General features: G+C 43.4%; 1 protein-coding gene across 1 annotated transcript in view; it reads right to left on the bottom strand.

Moving 5' to 3' along the window:
- KAT2B (lysine acetyltransferase 2B) overlaps nucleotides 1-16,461 on the bottom strand; it is a 102,068-nt gene that overhangs the window by 49,127 nt on the left and 36,480 nt on the right. The window contains exons 3-4 of the mRNA XM_059390863.1: nucleotides 4,390-4,535; nucleotides 349-441 (exon numbers count right to left, since the gene is read on the bottom strand). Coding sequence (XP_059246846.1) covers nucleotides 349-441; nucleotides 4,390-4,535 — 239 coding nt within the window. The remainder of the gene's footprint in view (nucleotides 1-348; nucleotides 442-4,389; nucleotides 4,536-16,461) is intronic.

The following is a 16,461-nucleotide window of genomic DNA, read 5'->3' on the forward strand; positions in this document are numbered from 1 at the left end:
TTTCAGACAGTCCCAAACAAAAGGACCAAGACTTAATTTTAAAACATCAACACCAAGAAAAAGCACATTCCATGTGTTCCTACGACCTACATGTTCTGCTTAATTCTTTTCTTCCCCAAACTCAGTGAATTCTAAATATACAGCAACCGTAAAAGACAACAGCTAGCTCATTTATTAAATTATGTATCCACTCCTGTTGCAAAAGGTCCAAGACAACTTCTACACACTCAGTGAGCATCTCTAAGCTGGCTCTAGAGGACGGAAGAAAGACACAGGGAGAGATGGAAGAGTCGGTTTGTTCAGCCTTAGAGCAATAAAAATAAGGGTGTCCCCCCACTAAAATGTTACCTGTTCAATACTAGGTTTTTCAAATGGGGGTTTCTTCTCCAAAGAGCCTTCAACCACAGGTTTTCCTCTTTGTAAAATAGACTTTCTCAAGAGCTGCAAAAAAAAATCATTAAGAAAAAAAAAATCAATCTCTCTCTCTCTCTCTCTCTCTCACACACACACACACAAACACACAAAAACACAGCCTCTGAAGGGAAGTCACCATATTCTAATTATCTTATCTACATGTAAATAAATCCTTAAGTCAATAAAAGTGGGTGACTACCAGGTAACCCAAATTTGCCTTCATACCCCCGACCAGAGTTATGAGAAACGGAACCCCTTCCATGTTCTGCACAGCCTAGAGCTCCGCCAGTAGCACCAGGCTCTCTATCCTAGTCCCTTTCCCTTCTCCCCACCATTTCCTGATTCCCACTGACCCAGAGGCCTGGTATGCACACACACTCTGCCCAGGCCCAGCTAGGCGCCTGCAGGCTGTGCTCATGCTCTGGAGGGTTGGTTGGTCAGTTTTTTAGATGCTTTTATTTATTTAAAGAGAGAACACATGGGAGGAGGGACAGAGAAAGGGAAACCTTCTTCAGCAGGCTCCACACCCATGCAGGGCTTGATCTCAAGACCCTGAGATCATGACCAGAGCGGAAACCAAGAGTCAGACACAATCAACTACACAACCCAGGCTCCCTGAAGAAGGCTCATATTTAAACCCCAGGAAGGCAGGGAGCCATTCTGTGCAAGTGAGACCAGGGGGGAGGGCTGTTTGTACCAGCTGTGCATCCTATGCATAGTCTAGGGCCCCGGCCTTTCGGGAAGGAATTCTGCAGGAATTCTCAACTGGCAACTTTCACTGCTGCAGTCTCTTTTCATTTCTTCTCCATGCACAGAATACAAGCCAAGTGTTCTGGCATCTCAATGCCCACAAAACAAAACACTGCTCTTAATCCTTGCCACTGGAATTTGAAGCTCTCAAAGAACATATATCCAAGACGAAAAAAAAAAAAAAACAACAACTCAAGAGTCACTAATCAAGACCTACTTTGAAAATAAACTTAATACTGAAATCCTTTACCTTCAACCTTTGCTTAAAAATTCTGTGACCTTTACATGCGGGCCAGGTATGGCATGACCATGCGTCTATTTAAGTTGTATCTTTCTCTCCTTTCTCCACTTACTGCCTTTTCAACAGAAACAAGACGTGGCAATCATGCTCCCAGGAGTTAACAGAAATGGACAAAGTTTCAAGGCCCCCATGTGTCCCCCTGAGACATGTCTTACAAGGGCCTCAATTCCTTCTGGGGCACCATATGCATAATTAGTGTGAGGCATCTGTTGATCCATTCAATGTATTGTGCCCATTTTCATAAAAAATAAACATGTAGTAATGATAAGTCACTAATATGTTTCTAAGGATATGGATAGATCATCAAATTCAAATACAGATCATTCTGCCTGCCTACTTTCTTTGCCCAGTTAAAATAAGACCATTTGAAAACTTGGTCCCCTGGGGGTTTCAATTTGGAGATAAACTAATGGGTTGGGGAGATGCTGAATGTTGGTTTCTTCATCTACAAAAGGATTGAGCTGGACTAAGTGGCCACAGAAAAGAAATTTAATACCAGCGGCAAGCATTTGCACCCTTAGGTTCCCTAGACACACTTTATGTTGTATCTCATTTAATACCCTTAACAACCTTCAGATGTAGGTGCTATCACTGTATTTTACCGATAAGGAAACTGCGGGAGAATGTCTCGCCCAAAGTCACCTTTCACACGTGATGGAGCCAAGACTGAAACCCAGAAAGTCGAACTCTGATGCCACAGTTACAGGGTTGAGGAAAACACTGAGTTTAGGAAGCAGCTTTTCATTGGGTTTATTTTCAACATCTAAGCCTGAAGTTTTTTAAATGTTACTAAAAGAATAATACATTTAATTCTAATTTAATTACTGAGACATAAGAGACACAGGAACTGCCTTTCAAAAGCTAAGGAATGCAGGATTTATTACTTATTGACCCAAAGAATGACTCGGGGGGAGGGGTATGGTGGGGGAGAATGCTGAATATTTTAGATTTTGTTCCCATGAGTAAATACATTTGTGCTGTTAAAATGAGGGAGGTGGGAAGAGAGGAGAGAGAGAGAAAAACGGACTTCAAAGCAGAGCAGTGCTGCCTGGCCTATTTGGTTAGTTATAACCAAAATCCTGAGGAGGCCGGCAGGATGGAAACCTTGACACCACCTTCATTTCCAGCAGGGCTATGGGGCTGCCAGGCCACTCAGTTCCAAGAAAAATAATCACTGCAGTCATGCAGACGTTGTTTTTCTTCAACTAACATCTTTTTCCAAAGAAGCTCTAAACAGCATGAACCTGCCAGGGTTCAATCTGGATGACTCAGGACTCATAGCCATGTCAACAACTTGTCACCTGGAGTAGACCAGTGCCTGCTAATGGTGGTGAGGAACTCAGTGGTGCATTCTCTCCCCCCAACCCCCTTTCTCTTCCCTCCAACCTCCCATTTATCTTTGTAAAACCAGTATCCCCAAACGTGACCCCAAAGTTTAAAAATACAATTCTCACTTCCACACCTGTCTCCTATCTATCCCCAAATTCCCATAAGTAACACCACCCCCAAAAAACAATGGAAAAAAAAACCCACAAAAGTTAATAAATTGGGAGAAGGGAAAATTATGTAGCAAGTAAATTCAGATCTTAAAAAAAAAAAGCTACAGGAATTGAGCACAAAAATTGCACTGAGATTCCTAGCAGTTAAAGCAAAAGAGGAACTCAATGGAAAAATTTTCTATCTTTGTCATGTAAAATGAAGCACGGTGCTCACTAAAGAGGCAAACCCTTCCTGGCTATAAGCTCTGAGTGGAGCATTTTGTTTTGTTTTGTTTTCTTAAAGAACCTTTTAACTATAACACAATACAACATAATCAACAGTGCCCTCAAAAGCAAGGTTTCTGTTTTTTAATTATTTCTTCTGTCTGCTCCCTTTAAGAATGTATTTTTGGCCCCTGAAGTTCATCTTTCTGCTCCCACCACCCACTTCTCTCCTACCCCTGTCCATCCTGACTGCAGTCAGAAGATGGGGAGGCATATGTCTGCAGAAAGGGGATGGATGTGACCCAAGGGGAGCTCAGACAGAGCAGGAAGCAGCAGCTATGGGGAGTGGGGAAGTGGGAGCAGTAACTGGTGACCAGTGACTGGGGTCAACAAGACACAGGACAGTAGGGAGATGCCCAAATTTGGAAATTCCTGCTTCCTCTCTGTGAAGCATGGGAGTCAAGGCCCTGGGGCCACCCTCCAACCATATCTCCTCCCACCCTCCCCTTGGTCACCGGGCTCCACCACACTGGCCTCCTTGCTCTCCCCACATCACACCATCACCAGATGGCATTGCTTCTGCTGCCTGGAAAGCTCTTCTCCCAGCCCTTTTCAGCAACAGCTCCTGTCCCCAGAGCTCAGGTTCCTGCTCATCTGTGGTCTCCTCAGAGAGGCCTTCCTTAACTACCCTTCCTCATGGTTGTGTCCCCCCACCCCCACCATCCCTGCCATTCTGATTCCACTTACCCTACTTTGTTTCTCTTCACAGCACTTATCACCACCTGCAAATATATTATTTACTGGTTGATTGTCTGCCTCTTCTACTGAAAAGTCAACTCCTTGAGGGCAAGGACTTTGCCCACTGATCTATCCCTCATGCCTACATGAGTGCCATGCACGGAGCACAGGGCAGGTATGCCAAACACATACTCAGATGGACGAACGGATGAGTGGATGGAAAGAAATCTACACGCATAAGCAAATCAAGATATTCAAGTCTGCAAACAAATAAGAAGGCTCTCAAGAAGAGTGATGAATCCAACAGGTGGTGGGTCATTTTAGAGAATCCCTCATGAAGAATCGCATGCTTCCACAAACCCTGAGGGCAAACGTATCATGAGCTGAGGGCCTTCCCACCCACGACCTGGTGTGCAGAAACTGAGCACATCTGAACAATGAGAGAAAGAAAAAACGCCTTTTTAAAGTGGTAAAAAACCTCACCTTAAATAGATAGAAATAAACTTGTTTGGTATCTGCATCTTCTTCCTTGTGGACACAGGTAAAGAGATATTCCACATCCAACACTATTCCCAGGAGTCTGTTCATTTCTTCCTCGGACACATTTTCCAGGTGGGAAACATGAGCAGCTGAAGACAAAGACCAAAGGAACATGTGTGACACGTGAGTTGGAAACTGCAAACGTTCTCAATTTTAAAACAGAAAAGGGCTCTCTCAAAACCTTCCAGGACATCCATCCATCAAATGGCATTGTCAACAGAGGGAATTTCTGAACCTCTGTACATCTAGGTCTTCTCAAAAAGTCGACTTACCATTAAAAGACTGTCACCTTGCTAAGCCTCAGCTTCCCCCTTCAAGACCAAAAATGGGCCAGCAGCTAATGTATTCCAGTAATGTACAGTTTAAGATCCAGACCTTGTTGGCACCACGTGGTGGTCCTCATAGTGTTAAGCTCTTTTTTTTAATGGAAGTATGGCCGACACACAACATTACATGAATTTCCAGCACACAACACAGTGATTCAACCAGTCTACACTCTCCTGAGCTCACCACCGACACGGCTGTCGTCACCACACACTGTTCTCACAGTGTCACTGGCTCTACTCATTGGGTTATCCTTTTCATCCTCCACCCCCCACCCCGTGACTTATGACTTCAGTAACTAGAAGCCTCTACTTCCCCTTATCCCCTTCACCCATTTTGCCCATGCACCCAACCCTCCCCTCTGGCAACCATCAGTTTGTTCTCTGTATTTATGGGTCTGTTTTTGCCTTTTAAAAAAAAAAGATTTCATTTATTTATTTGACACAGACACAGTGAGAGAGGGAACGCAAGCAGGGGTAATGGGAGAGGGAGAAGCAGGCTCCCTGCAGAACAGGGAACCCAATGAGGAACTCGATCCCAGGACCCTGGGGATGACCTGAGTCAAAGGCAAACGCTTAACGACTGAGCCACCCAGGTGCCCGTTTCTGCTTTTTGACAGAGTTGAGTTGCTATGTTTCCACATAAGAATATGGTTGGTCTCTACCATGCCCATGAATAGCTCAGTGAGCCAAGAATATCCTATTAGTGTGAAGACTGAAATGATGGCCCTTTCCCTCAGCCTTTCTGAGATGCGATGAAACCTCACTGCCCTTGCAGCCATGTCCCAAGGTCTGTTTGAGCTTGAGATTCAGTGCCTTCAGTGCCTTCTGTGATCAAGCCCCCAAACCCATTTTTCTTACCTTAGTTCTTATATATATATAGTAAGTGACCTAGCCATCAACGTTCTCTCCATGTCCTGTCCTCTCTTCTACCCAAACCTGGTCTATTTATCAAGGTTAGTGCACTGAATCCTCTAACAATCCCACAAGCAGGTATCAGCAATCCCATCTAGCAAGTGAGGAAACTGAGGCTGTTTCATCTAATGTCACTCAGCCAACAAGATGGAGCCAGGGTCTGAAAGGGAGGAACGTTTGACCCGAATCCCAAAGCACACTTTTTGTTGATTAGGTGATTCACTTGAAGTCCTTTATCACTTGGAAAGGTTCTTTAGGTCAGCCACTCAATAACCAGCCCCTGGCCCAGGAACTCCTCGGTCAGGATCATGCCTCTCACCTCTGCACACCCAGCATTTATTACTATGCTTGTCACATAACGGGCTCCCGCACTCTGAGGGGAAACCACTTGGGTAGAGCCCTTGGTGTGTTGGCTTAGAAATACTTACATACAGAAGGGTTTGAGATCCTTTTTAAAGGCTAAACTATGGAGGAGAGCGAGCACTTTCCCCTGCCTTCTTAAAAGGAAATATAACTAAAGAATACTAAAGAATACCTGTGAAGTATCAGGCAGGGGTCAGTGTACTCCAGAAACCACCGTGCTCCTGTCATTAAGCCACGAAGCTCAGGGCAAACAGGGAGCTCAGTCGGTTGAGTGTCAGGCTCTTGATGTTGGCTCAGGGCATGATTCTGGGGTCCTGCGATCGAGCCCTGCATCAGGATCCACACTCAGTGGGGGGTCTACTTGTCCTCACTCTCTCCCTCTCTCTCTGCCCCTCCCTCCAGCTCATGCACACAAACTTTATCTCTCTCTCTCTCTCTCTCTCTCAAATAAATAATCTTGAAAAAAAAAAAAAAAATAAGAAGCCCTAAAGCTCAATCAGGAGACTGGGACAGAGAATGTTGCTGGTACCCTGCCTTCATCTCCTTCCCTTACCACTTCAGGGCATACCTAAAGCATCCAACTACCAGCAACTCCATTTCTCTACCTAAGGGCTTTTCCTACCATTGTAATCTGCTCTGCCACCTACCTGCCCCTTAAGAGCAGCCTTCAACCCAAAACTAAGACATTAGCCTACAAATAAAAAACCCAGGTGTGCCTGGGGACACAGTGGGTTAAGCCTCTGCCTTCAGCTCGGGTCATGGTGTCAGGGTCCTGGGATTGAGCCCCGCATCAGGCTCTCTGCTCATCAGGGAGCCTGCTTTTTCCTTTCTCTCTCTCTCTCTCTCTCTCTCTGACTCCCTCTCTGCCTATTTGTGATCTCTGTGAAATAAATAAATAAAATCTTTAAAAACAAAAAACAAAAAAACCCAGATCCCTCATTCCCCAGTTTGAATAACTGGCTCCTAAATCCACCCCCCCCCCAACAAAACTAAGTAGCAGCCGCCCCAGGTGGGAGCTGGCTCAATAATTCACCCTTTATTGGCCACTTTTTCTGCCTCATTTCACTTTTCTACTCCCTTAGCTTCATGCCAAATAAACTTATTTTTATTTTTATTTATTTATTTGATGGAGAAATCACAAATAGGCAGAGAGGCAGGCAGAGAGAGAGAGAGTTGGGGGGAGGCAGGCTCCCTGCTGAGCAGAGAGCCTGATGCGGGACTCAATCCCAGCACCCTGGGATCATGACCTGAGCTGAAGGCAGAGACTTTAACCCACTGAGCCACCCAGGTGCCTCCCCCCACCACCAATAAACTTCTTATATTCAAATCCTTGTCTTGGAATCTGCTTTTGAGGGAGTACAAACTAAAATACCCAATCAAGGATGCCTGGGTGGCTCAGGGGGTTAAGCCTCTGCCTTCAGCTCAGGTCATGATCTCAGGATCTGGGATCAAGCCCCCACACTGGGCTCTCTGCTCAGCAGGGAGCCTGCCTCTCCGCCTACTTGCTCTCTCTCTCTCTGTCAAATAAATAAATAAGAAATTTAAAAAATAATAAAAAAATAAAATACCTGATCAAAACCATTTTCAGAGTCAAGAGGATTAAGGATACTTAATTAGGATACTTAATTTGGATACTAAGAGGTTGGGACTTGTAAATGTCCACAAAGAAGCCAGGTTAAAGAACTCAGAATCAGGGGGGTAGAAGCCACCCCCTTTTCATTCCCTTCTTTGTGCATAAAAATGGAAAGGCAGAGTGATGGGCCCAAGGTCATGGGATATTGGTGATGGGCATCATGTGCTCATAACTATATGCATTTTATTTAAAGATTTTATTTCTTTATTTGTGAAAGAGAGAGAGTGCACAAGTAGGCAGAGCAACAGGCAGAGAGGGAGAGGGAGAAGCAGGCTCCCCACTGAGTAGGGAGCCCAACGTGGGGCTCCATTCCTGAACTCTGGGATCATGAACTGAGCCGAAGGCAGACACTTAACCAACTAAGCCACCAAGAGGCCCCTCTACATGCATTTTTAAATGATAAGAGGAAAGAAAGGAAATTTGGTGATCTGTCTGCCTTAGATATTGAGGAATAAATCTAGTACATACATCTAAATATGAAAACACCAACACTATATTGTTACATTACCAAACAGAAATAGAGTAACTGACTAAAATGTCTCTCAGAACCTAAGTAACATATCATGGGAAAACTACAAATATATATTTGTGTGTGCATGTGAAAAAATAAAATGCAAATCTATTCCTTTCTATTTGGCTATCCAATATGTGACTTCAACATTTTCTAAAAGAGGCTCCAAATTAGACTTCTTTCTAGGTAGAGTGTTTGCATGGGTCATCCTTTTTTTTTTTTTTAAAGTCTACAAAATTTTCCTTGAGGTCAGTGTGAAGCCTTTGGGACATAAGCCTCATTCTGGAGACAACTAGGTCAAAATTTTTATGTCAGTTATTTACAGAAATAATTTTACCCAAGACTATTTTTGCCTTGTAATGTTTAATTGCTTTTCAGTGATAAGCCATGAAAGCAATCACTTCACAATATAACATCAATTCAGGGTGGCTGCGTGGCTCAGTCAGTTAAGTTTAAGAGTCTGCCTTTGGCTCAGATCCTGATCCCAGAGTCCTGTGTTCTGGTCCCTGCTCAGCAGGGAGCCAACTTCTCCCTCTCCCACTCCCCCTGCATGGGTTCCCTCTCTTGCTGTACCTCTGTCAAATAAATACATAAAATCTTTTAAAAATATATATAACATCAATTCCTTCAGATTCACCCCAGTATGAAACAGTGTAACTAAGGTGCTAATGTAAGTGAGTCTAACTCATGGAAGTACAAGCCATGATGTATTTATTTACTTTTTAAACATTTTATTTATTTATTTGATAGACACACACTGAGAGAGGGAACACAAGTGGGGGGGGGGGGGGAGTGGGAGAGGAAGAAGCAGGCTTCCTGCTGATCAGGGAGCCTGACGCCAGGCTCAATCCCAGACCCTGGGATCATGACCCAAACCAAAGGCAGACACCCAACGACTGAGCCACAAAGGTGCTCCCATAATTTATTTTTTAAACCAGTAGTTCATTTTCTTTAAGTCACAAAACACTTAACCCAAATGAATTCTTAATCAGAACTAGATTGAGCTATTCTGGTTAAAACAAAGGTGGAAATGCCTATTTTTCAGAAGGAGAAGTTGCAGGGGGGGGGGGCATCCCCTCCTCTTGGGGTGGGGGGTGCTCCACAGTTTGGAAAGCATTGTGTGTAAACATCTTCCAGCATATTCTGAAAAGCAGACTAGATAAACATTAAAATGCCTAAGAAGTGTGACCTTAGGAAGTTCATTTCCTTCTGATTCTCTGTATAATAAAGTCTGTGATTTCTCCTCAAAGCTGTGTGTAAGCCAAAGCACAAAGAACTAAGGAGCTGGAGACCGAGGGCAAACAGAACATCAAGTTTCCCAGAAGGAGGGAGGGAAAGGCGGAACTGGACAAATGGGGTTAACCTCTGCAGCACAAGAGTGTAGGTATCTCTTCCTCTGAGAATAAGAGAAAGGGGTGGCTGAGGTACAAGGGGGTATACTGAGGCAGAAGGATACTACTGTATGAAAAGGGTTAAGCTTCCTTGAATAAACAATGGGATGGGGGAAGACAGATTAAAGTAGAGAGGTGGTTCATCCCCTTGAGAAGAGGGAGAGAACAAAACAAAAAACAAACAACAACAAGCCAGGAGGTTTGGACAAGTTGCTAGGAAAGAGAAGCTTCCCTGGAACGAGAAAGCTAGACAAGGACAGTCACGTCTGGACTGTATAAATACTTCACTGTATGGACCTGCTGTGTGCTCACACTCTCCACCTATGCGCCCCTTCTGACCAAGACCCCTTTTCCAGTCTCTGTATCTAGCTGTCAGCTCTCTCTGGGATGAGCTCCTCTCAACACATCCACACCACCAACTACCTCACAACCTCCCCAGTTCAGCATCAGTGTGCCACCATCAAGGAAAACTTCACCCTCAGGTCAAAATCCTCACGGCCCTCCTCAAGATGGCAATTCCCTCTTGCCAGCCCTGCTTGTGAGAGGCAGCCTGTCATCCATTCCTATGCTGTCCTTTACCTCCTGCATATTTCCAGTCAGCAGATTCCAGGAAGCTTCTTCACTGTCTCCCAGAGTCACCATTCTTCCCTGTTCCTACCTTGCTGGTCACTGGGATCTCAAGCCCAGAGTACAGAAACCCCCAGACTGTGTTCTCTGAGCCCAGGGTACTCTTCCTAGAACACCATTTTCTACAAATGAGCCCACTTCCACCAAATCCAAACACGGAGTCTCTGGACCTGCTGACCAGAAACAGACAGGACTTCCTCAGGAGTCCATAATCACCCCTAACCCATGCAAACACCCAGGAGCACCTCACTCTAACTACCAAGCTAAACTAGCTATTGTACCGGTAACTCATTTTTAACTAAAAAGGATCACTCCTCACGGAAAGAAACCCTTCTTTTAATCTTTTCTAAAGAAGCCTTTTTGATGCTAATAGGTTACCTTCAATGATCTAAAACTTATTTTCCTAAAGAACAGGCCTCTCTCATGTAATTGTAGTGACTAAAAACTAAAAAATAAAAACTCAAAATCTGTCACCCATAATGCACAAATCTACAGCAGTTCATCTGCCACACAATTTGTAACACGAAATTACTGCTATTTAAAGCTTCTGTAGGGGCGCCTGGCCAGCTTGGGTGGTGGGGCGTGCAACTCCTCATCTCAGGGTTTTGAGTTTGAGCCCCAGGCTGGGTGTGGAGATGCCTTAAAAATAAAACCTTTTAGGGGCACCTGGTTGGCTCAGTGGATTAAGCCTCTGCCTTTGGCTCACAGGTCATGATCCTTTGGGTCCTGGGATCAAGCCCCACATCGGGCTCTCTGCTCAGCAGCGAGCCTGCTTCCCCCTCTTTCTCTGCCTGCCTCTCTGCTTGTGACCTCTCTGTGTGTGTCAAATAAATAAATAAATAAAATCTTTCAAAAAACAAAAACAACCTTTTAAATAAATAAATAAAGCAAGCAAGCTCTTGGATCTACTGCTTGGTTTATCTTCCTCCACCAGAGAAGTTCCCATCAATGTACACTCTACCCACAGTGTGAAAGTGCCTTCCCCCACTCTTGCCTACAGTGAAGAATCATTCTCAGTAATTGAATCAATCTTGAAAATTAATGAGTCCCCACTCTTCTGATTCACATTCACTGGAATGCCCTTGGAGGGGGTTGTTTTTCAGGTTACTGGCCATCTGTATTTGTTCTTTTGGGCACTACTTTCAGATCCCCTACCTATATTTTAGGATGTTAGTCTTTTTCTTATTGCCTTGAAAGAGCTTTAAGTCTGTCCTATTCATTGTAAATGCTCCTGGATTTTGTTGGGCTTTTGGGTAGGCTGTAAAGGAATTCTAAATTTTTCATCAAGTCAAATCTATGCTTGGCATTTCTTTAAGGTCTTGCTTGCAAAGGTCCTCCCTTCCTGAACAGACAAGGACAAAAATGTATTTTCTCCTAGCTCTCTAACAGGTTTGTTTTTAAAACTTAAAACATTCCTCCACCAAAATATCTAGGTCACAAAAGACCAAAAACAAAACAAAACAAAGCAAAACAGAAAAAAAGCTGAGGAACGGCTCCAGATAAAAGGAAACTAAAAGGACCTGTTGTGATACTGCAACTTATAAAGAAATACATATTTGGTTTTTGTTCATGGCACAGTGCTTCTTCTTTTTTTCCTGGCACTGGGTTTCTAAAACCCTCAGAATTTCGGAAGTTCTGAGAGCAACAACGTGAAAGAAGAGTCTTTTGTTATTCATAACAAGTCCCTTGCAACCACACCTGAGTTTATGTTAATGAACTTTTAAAGTCCCTGAAGGATGGGGGCTGTTTGCCAGGGAAATCAAAGAAGTCACTAAGGGTTGGAATTTTCAGCCCCACTTTTCCTACCTATATGGTAGGGATAGGAAGTGGTCTGGAGGGTGAATTAATCGCTAATAGTCAAAGATGCAATCAATCATGCCTACATAATGTGGTCTCCATCAAACCCTAACAGAAAGAGTCTGGAGAACTTCCAAAGGGTGTTTGCAGAAAGGTGCTGGGAGAGTGGTGTGCTTAGAACTTCATGCTCCTTTCCCCCTGCCTTGCTCTGGGCATCTCTTTATGATAAACCAGTAATCAAATTAGGCAAACCTTCTTCCTGAGTTCTGTGAGCTGCTCTAGAAAATTATCCACCCTCAGGAAGGGGTCGTCAGAATCTCCCAGTTTACATCCAGTTGGTCAGAAGCACAGGTAAAACTGGGACTTGCAACTGGCATCGGAAGCGAAAGAAGAAGAGGGATTAAGCCTTTAACCTGTGGGGTCTGCACTAACTAAAGGCAGTGTAGAAGTGAGTGAGAATTTGCAAGATACCCTCCAGCTGTCCACTGGAGAGCTGGAGAATTGCTCGTGTGTAAAACCCCACATATTTGGCGCCAGAATTATTATGGAAAGGTTTTGAGTATGAGTAGACAAACTGTTTTCCTTCACATGACAACTAACTACACATGTGATTCTAGACTGGATGCTTAACTGTGAAGGAAAATATGCTATAAAGAACATTTTTGGGCCAACTGATAAAAGAATACAAACAGTACACTAAAATATGACATAAATGCTAAAATTTACTTAAGCTGGTAACTGAACTAAGGTTAGGCAAAAGAATATTTTTGATTTTAGGAAATATATAATGTATGTAGGGGGAAAAGGCTATATGATGTATATGCAACATAAGTTCATACGATCCAGGAAAAATATACATATAGATCTACACACACACATATTTTAAAAAAAGAAACAAAGCCAATAGGGCATAATGCTACCAACAGGTAAATGTGAGTAAAATGGGATTTTGCTTTGGAGATGTCCTTGTTACTTTTCTCATGACTCTTCTCTAAGTTTTTTTTGTTTTTGTTTTTGTTTTTTTTTAATCTTTCATCCACCTGGAACTGAATATTCAAATAGAAAGGACCCTGCTTTCATTTCAAATAGTCTTCTGAGAGTATGGTACAAAACATGGATAGCATTACCCCAAGCTGGCCAACCCCTGTGACTTGTGGGAAAAGCTCACTCTTTCCCATCACCCATGGCTTTGCCCAGTGTCCCCCGTGTGTAGGGAGCGGAGGGAAGCAGGGGGAAGGTGGGAGCCAGAAGACTGTGGGAGGTTCTGCTCTCTTTCTCTTGCTCCAGGAGGATGTACCTAGGCACCTCTCAGCGCTGTGCCAGACTTACAAAGGCCCAGGGTGCCCCAGGGAGACCTGCCAAACGCCTGCTGCCAAGGATCACGGTGCAGCTGTTGGCTTGCTGGGAACAGGAAGCACACTGTCACCATATGCTGGGACCTTCTCTCGGCTCTGGCCCTGTGGATCACTGGCCTGCACTTCTCTTGAGGACAGCCTGCCAGTCCTCACATGCCCTGCACTGTGAACAGGCAGCAGCGGGGCAGGCCGCTACCATGTCTCTGCTCCTCTGGACTGGAAAGAAAGCAAACAGCACGGCATCCGCAGCCCTTGTAAGCTGTTCAAACACATTTGGTGCTCATGGAAATTTGAGGTCAAAGCTAAAAGAGGTAAAACAAATTCCTTCAATGAAACCTTCTGAATTGACTAACGTGCCAAAGTTTATCACTTAAAAGTGGTTTCCTCTTTTGAAATCTCAGATCTGGATGGAGAAAAAGAGAAGTTAAAAATTAAGAGCCCTTTAGATGAGTTCAGTCCAGCAGAAATAGGATACAAGCCACAAATGTACATATAAATATTCTAGCAGCCACTTTTAGAAAGGTAAAATAGGTGAAATTTTAGTAATACATTTTATTTAACTTCACACTAGATTTTTCATTTCAACATGAACTCAATGTACAAAATTATTACTAGTGTACATTCTTTTGTCATTGTACAAAACCAGCGTGCATTTTACACTTGAGGTGCCACAATTCACGCCACAGTTCAAGAGCTCAGCGGCCACAGGAGACTAGCAGCTACTGTTATGCACAGTGCAGGCACGGACTACAAACTGTGAGAGCCCCCCTGCAAATAAATGCAACCAGTATCTTTTTAGGACTCCTGAATTCAGTGAGTGTTTATCAATGAAGGAATAAGCCAAATTATGCCCAAGAAACAGACCAGATTAGGAACTAGAGAAAAAGTCAGTCCTTAACCTTAGTCTCCTACAGAAAACCTACAATAAATTATTATAAATTATATGTAATTAAAGATTATATAATCATTTACTATATATCTTATATATATAATTATAAATAATTATAGTGATGCAAGGAACAAACACTGCAATGCAGCCCCAAGAAAACCTTTATTCTCTCTACCAGGCTCTAGACAAGTCAAACCTTGGAGGTGAGAAGCCTTCCCCTGGAGAATGAAGGAAATGGCGGGCAGGTGGTGTGAGCCTCCAGGTCTACAGCAGAGGTGGGAGAAAGGGCAAAGAACATGCCAAGAACAAAGAGCAGCCTGGTGGCCAAAATGCAGCATAGATGGTTGGGGGAAAGGCCAGACAATAGAGGCCAGAACAATCCTGCAGGCTCAGCCAAAGCTGGACGTCATCCGGAAGAGAGTGGGAGGCTCAGAGGGGCTAAACGGGAGAATGTTTAGATCAGACTGGATCACGACTTTCTTAGGAAGCCAGGTGCTGCTGCATATACAACCAAAGAACACAGAGAAGAGACCTGAATTCAGGCAGTGCTGGAAGGAGGCATACGGAGAGAAAGTCAACGGGCCTTCATGACCCAAGGAAGGTAGGGAAAAGTAACTTACATCAAGTGAGGAGGACAAATATTACCAGATTTACCCACTTAACTCCTGCTGTCCCAGACACACAGCTCCTGACAACTTGAAACCCCATGTGTAAAAGACGGAATTAGTGAAAACAGGGACAGCCAGCTGGCTCAGCTGATAGAGCATGCAACTTTTGATCTTAGGGTTGTAGGTTCAAGCCCCATGGTGGGTGTAGAGATTACTTAAAAAAAAAAAAAAAAAAACTTTAAAAACAAACAAACAAACAAACAAACAAACAAGAACAGAGGACACCCAGCCAAGAGAAATACGATGACTTGACTCGGATGGCTGTGCCAGGCCCCCTATTTATATCACTTGGCATCTGCACAGTACAAATATAAATGGGAACTAAGAGTGATTAAGTGGTAGAGGTCTATGCAAATGAATAAGGCTAAAGAAAATGACTTACTTATGATTTAAATGTTTGAAACAGTCCATGAGAAAAACACTCGTAGTCCCTTCATACCTACTCCTAGTCAAGAAAGTAAGCTCTACTGTAATTGGTCCATGGTAGTCTTTACTTGCCTTAGGAAGTTTCTACTGTAAATAAGCAGGTAAGCAGACATAACCACAGGGCAGGGGTTGTGGGGGGGGGGGGCACCTGCCAATTTCTACCATTGCAATGTTTAAATATAAGTGTCTACATGACCCATGTTTATGCATCTATGTTTATCAGAAAAAGTGATGGCACTGAAAAAAAAACAAAAACAAAAACTGGGGTGCCTGGGTGGCTCAGTGGGTTAAGCCTCTGCCTTCAGCTCAGGTCATGATCTCAGTCAGGGTCCGGGGTTCAAGTCCTGTGTTGGGCTCTCTGCTCAGCAGGGAGCCTGCTTCTCCCTCTCTCTTCCTGCCTCTCTGCCTACTTATGATCTCTCTCTCTCTCTGACAAAAAACAAAAACAAAACAAAACAAAAAAACTCCCATATACAACTGCAAAGAACTATCACTAGTCAAATTAAATAATCAGTTATGTCCTGGCATAGTTCAGAACAATGGACTCCAAAATGACAACAAAAATTCCAATAGTGATTTGATCACAATGGCGTTTCCTCCTTCCAGATCACAGAACCAGATTGTTATTTAAATAAGTAGTTCCCAAATAACGAATTTTTATTAATACGAAAATAAGGAGAAATGTTTGGGCCACTGAAGTGCTGTGTTAGGACCCTCTGCTGAATTTCTGTAAACTGAACCTGACTGTACCAATCCCAAATAAGAAACAATTTCAGAGAGGGGACCGGAAAGCTCTAGGCCAGAGCTAACGAAAGGAAATATAATGTGAGCCATATGTGTCATTTTAAGTCATCCATTAGCAACACTGAAAAAAGAAATGGGTGAAATTAATTTTAATAATGTTTCATTAACTCAGTATACCTAAAATATCATTTCAACATGTAATAATATTAATGAGAGAGCTCCCTTTTTTTCATACTGAGCTTCAGAATCTGGCAGGTATTTTATACTTACAGCTCAACTTACAGCTATCTTTCAAGTGCTCATTAGCTCATGTAGTAAGTGGCTAGAACACTGGACAGCATGGATCTAGACTAACCATTTCACTCTGTATATG

Source organism: Mustela nigripes, chromosome 2, assembly GCF_022355385.1.
Source record: "Mustela nigripes isolate SB6536 chromosome 2, MUSNIG.SB6536, whole genome shotgun sequence".
Classification (NCBI taxonomy): Eukaryota; Metazoa; Chordata; class Mammalia; order Carnivora; family Mustelidae; genus Mustela; species Mustela nigripes.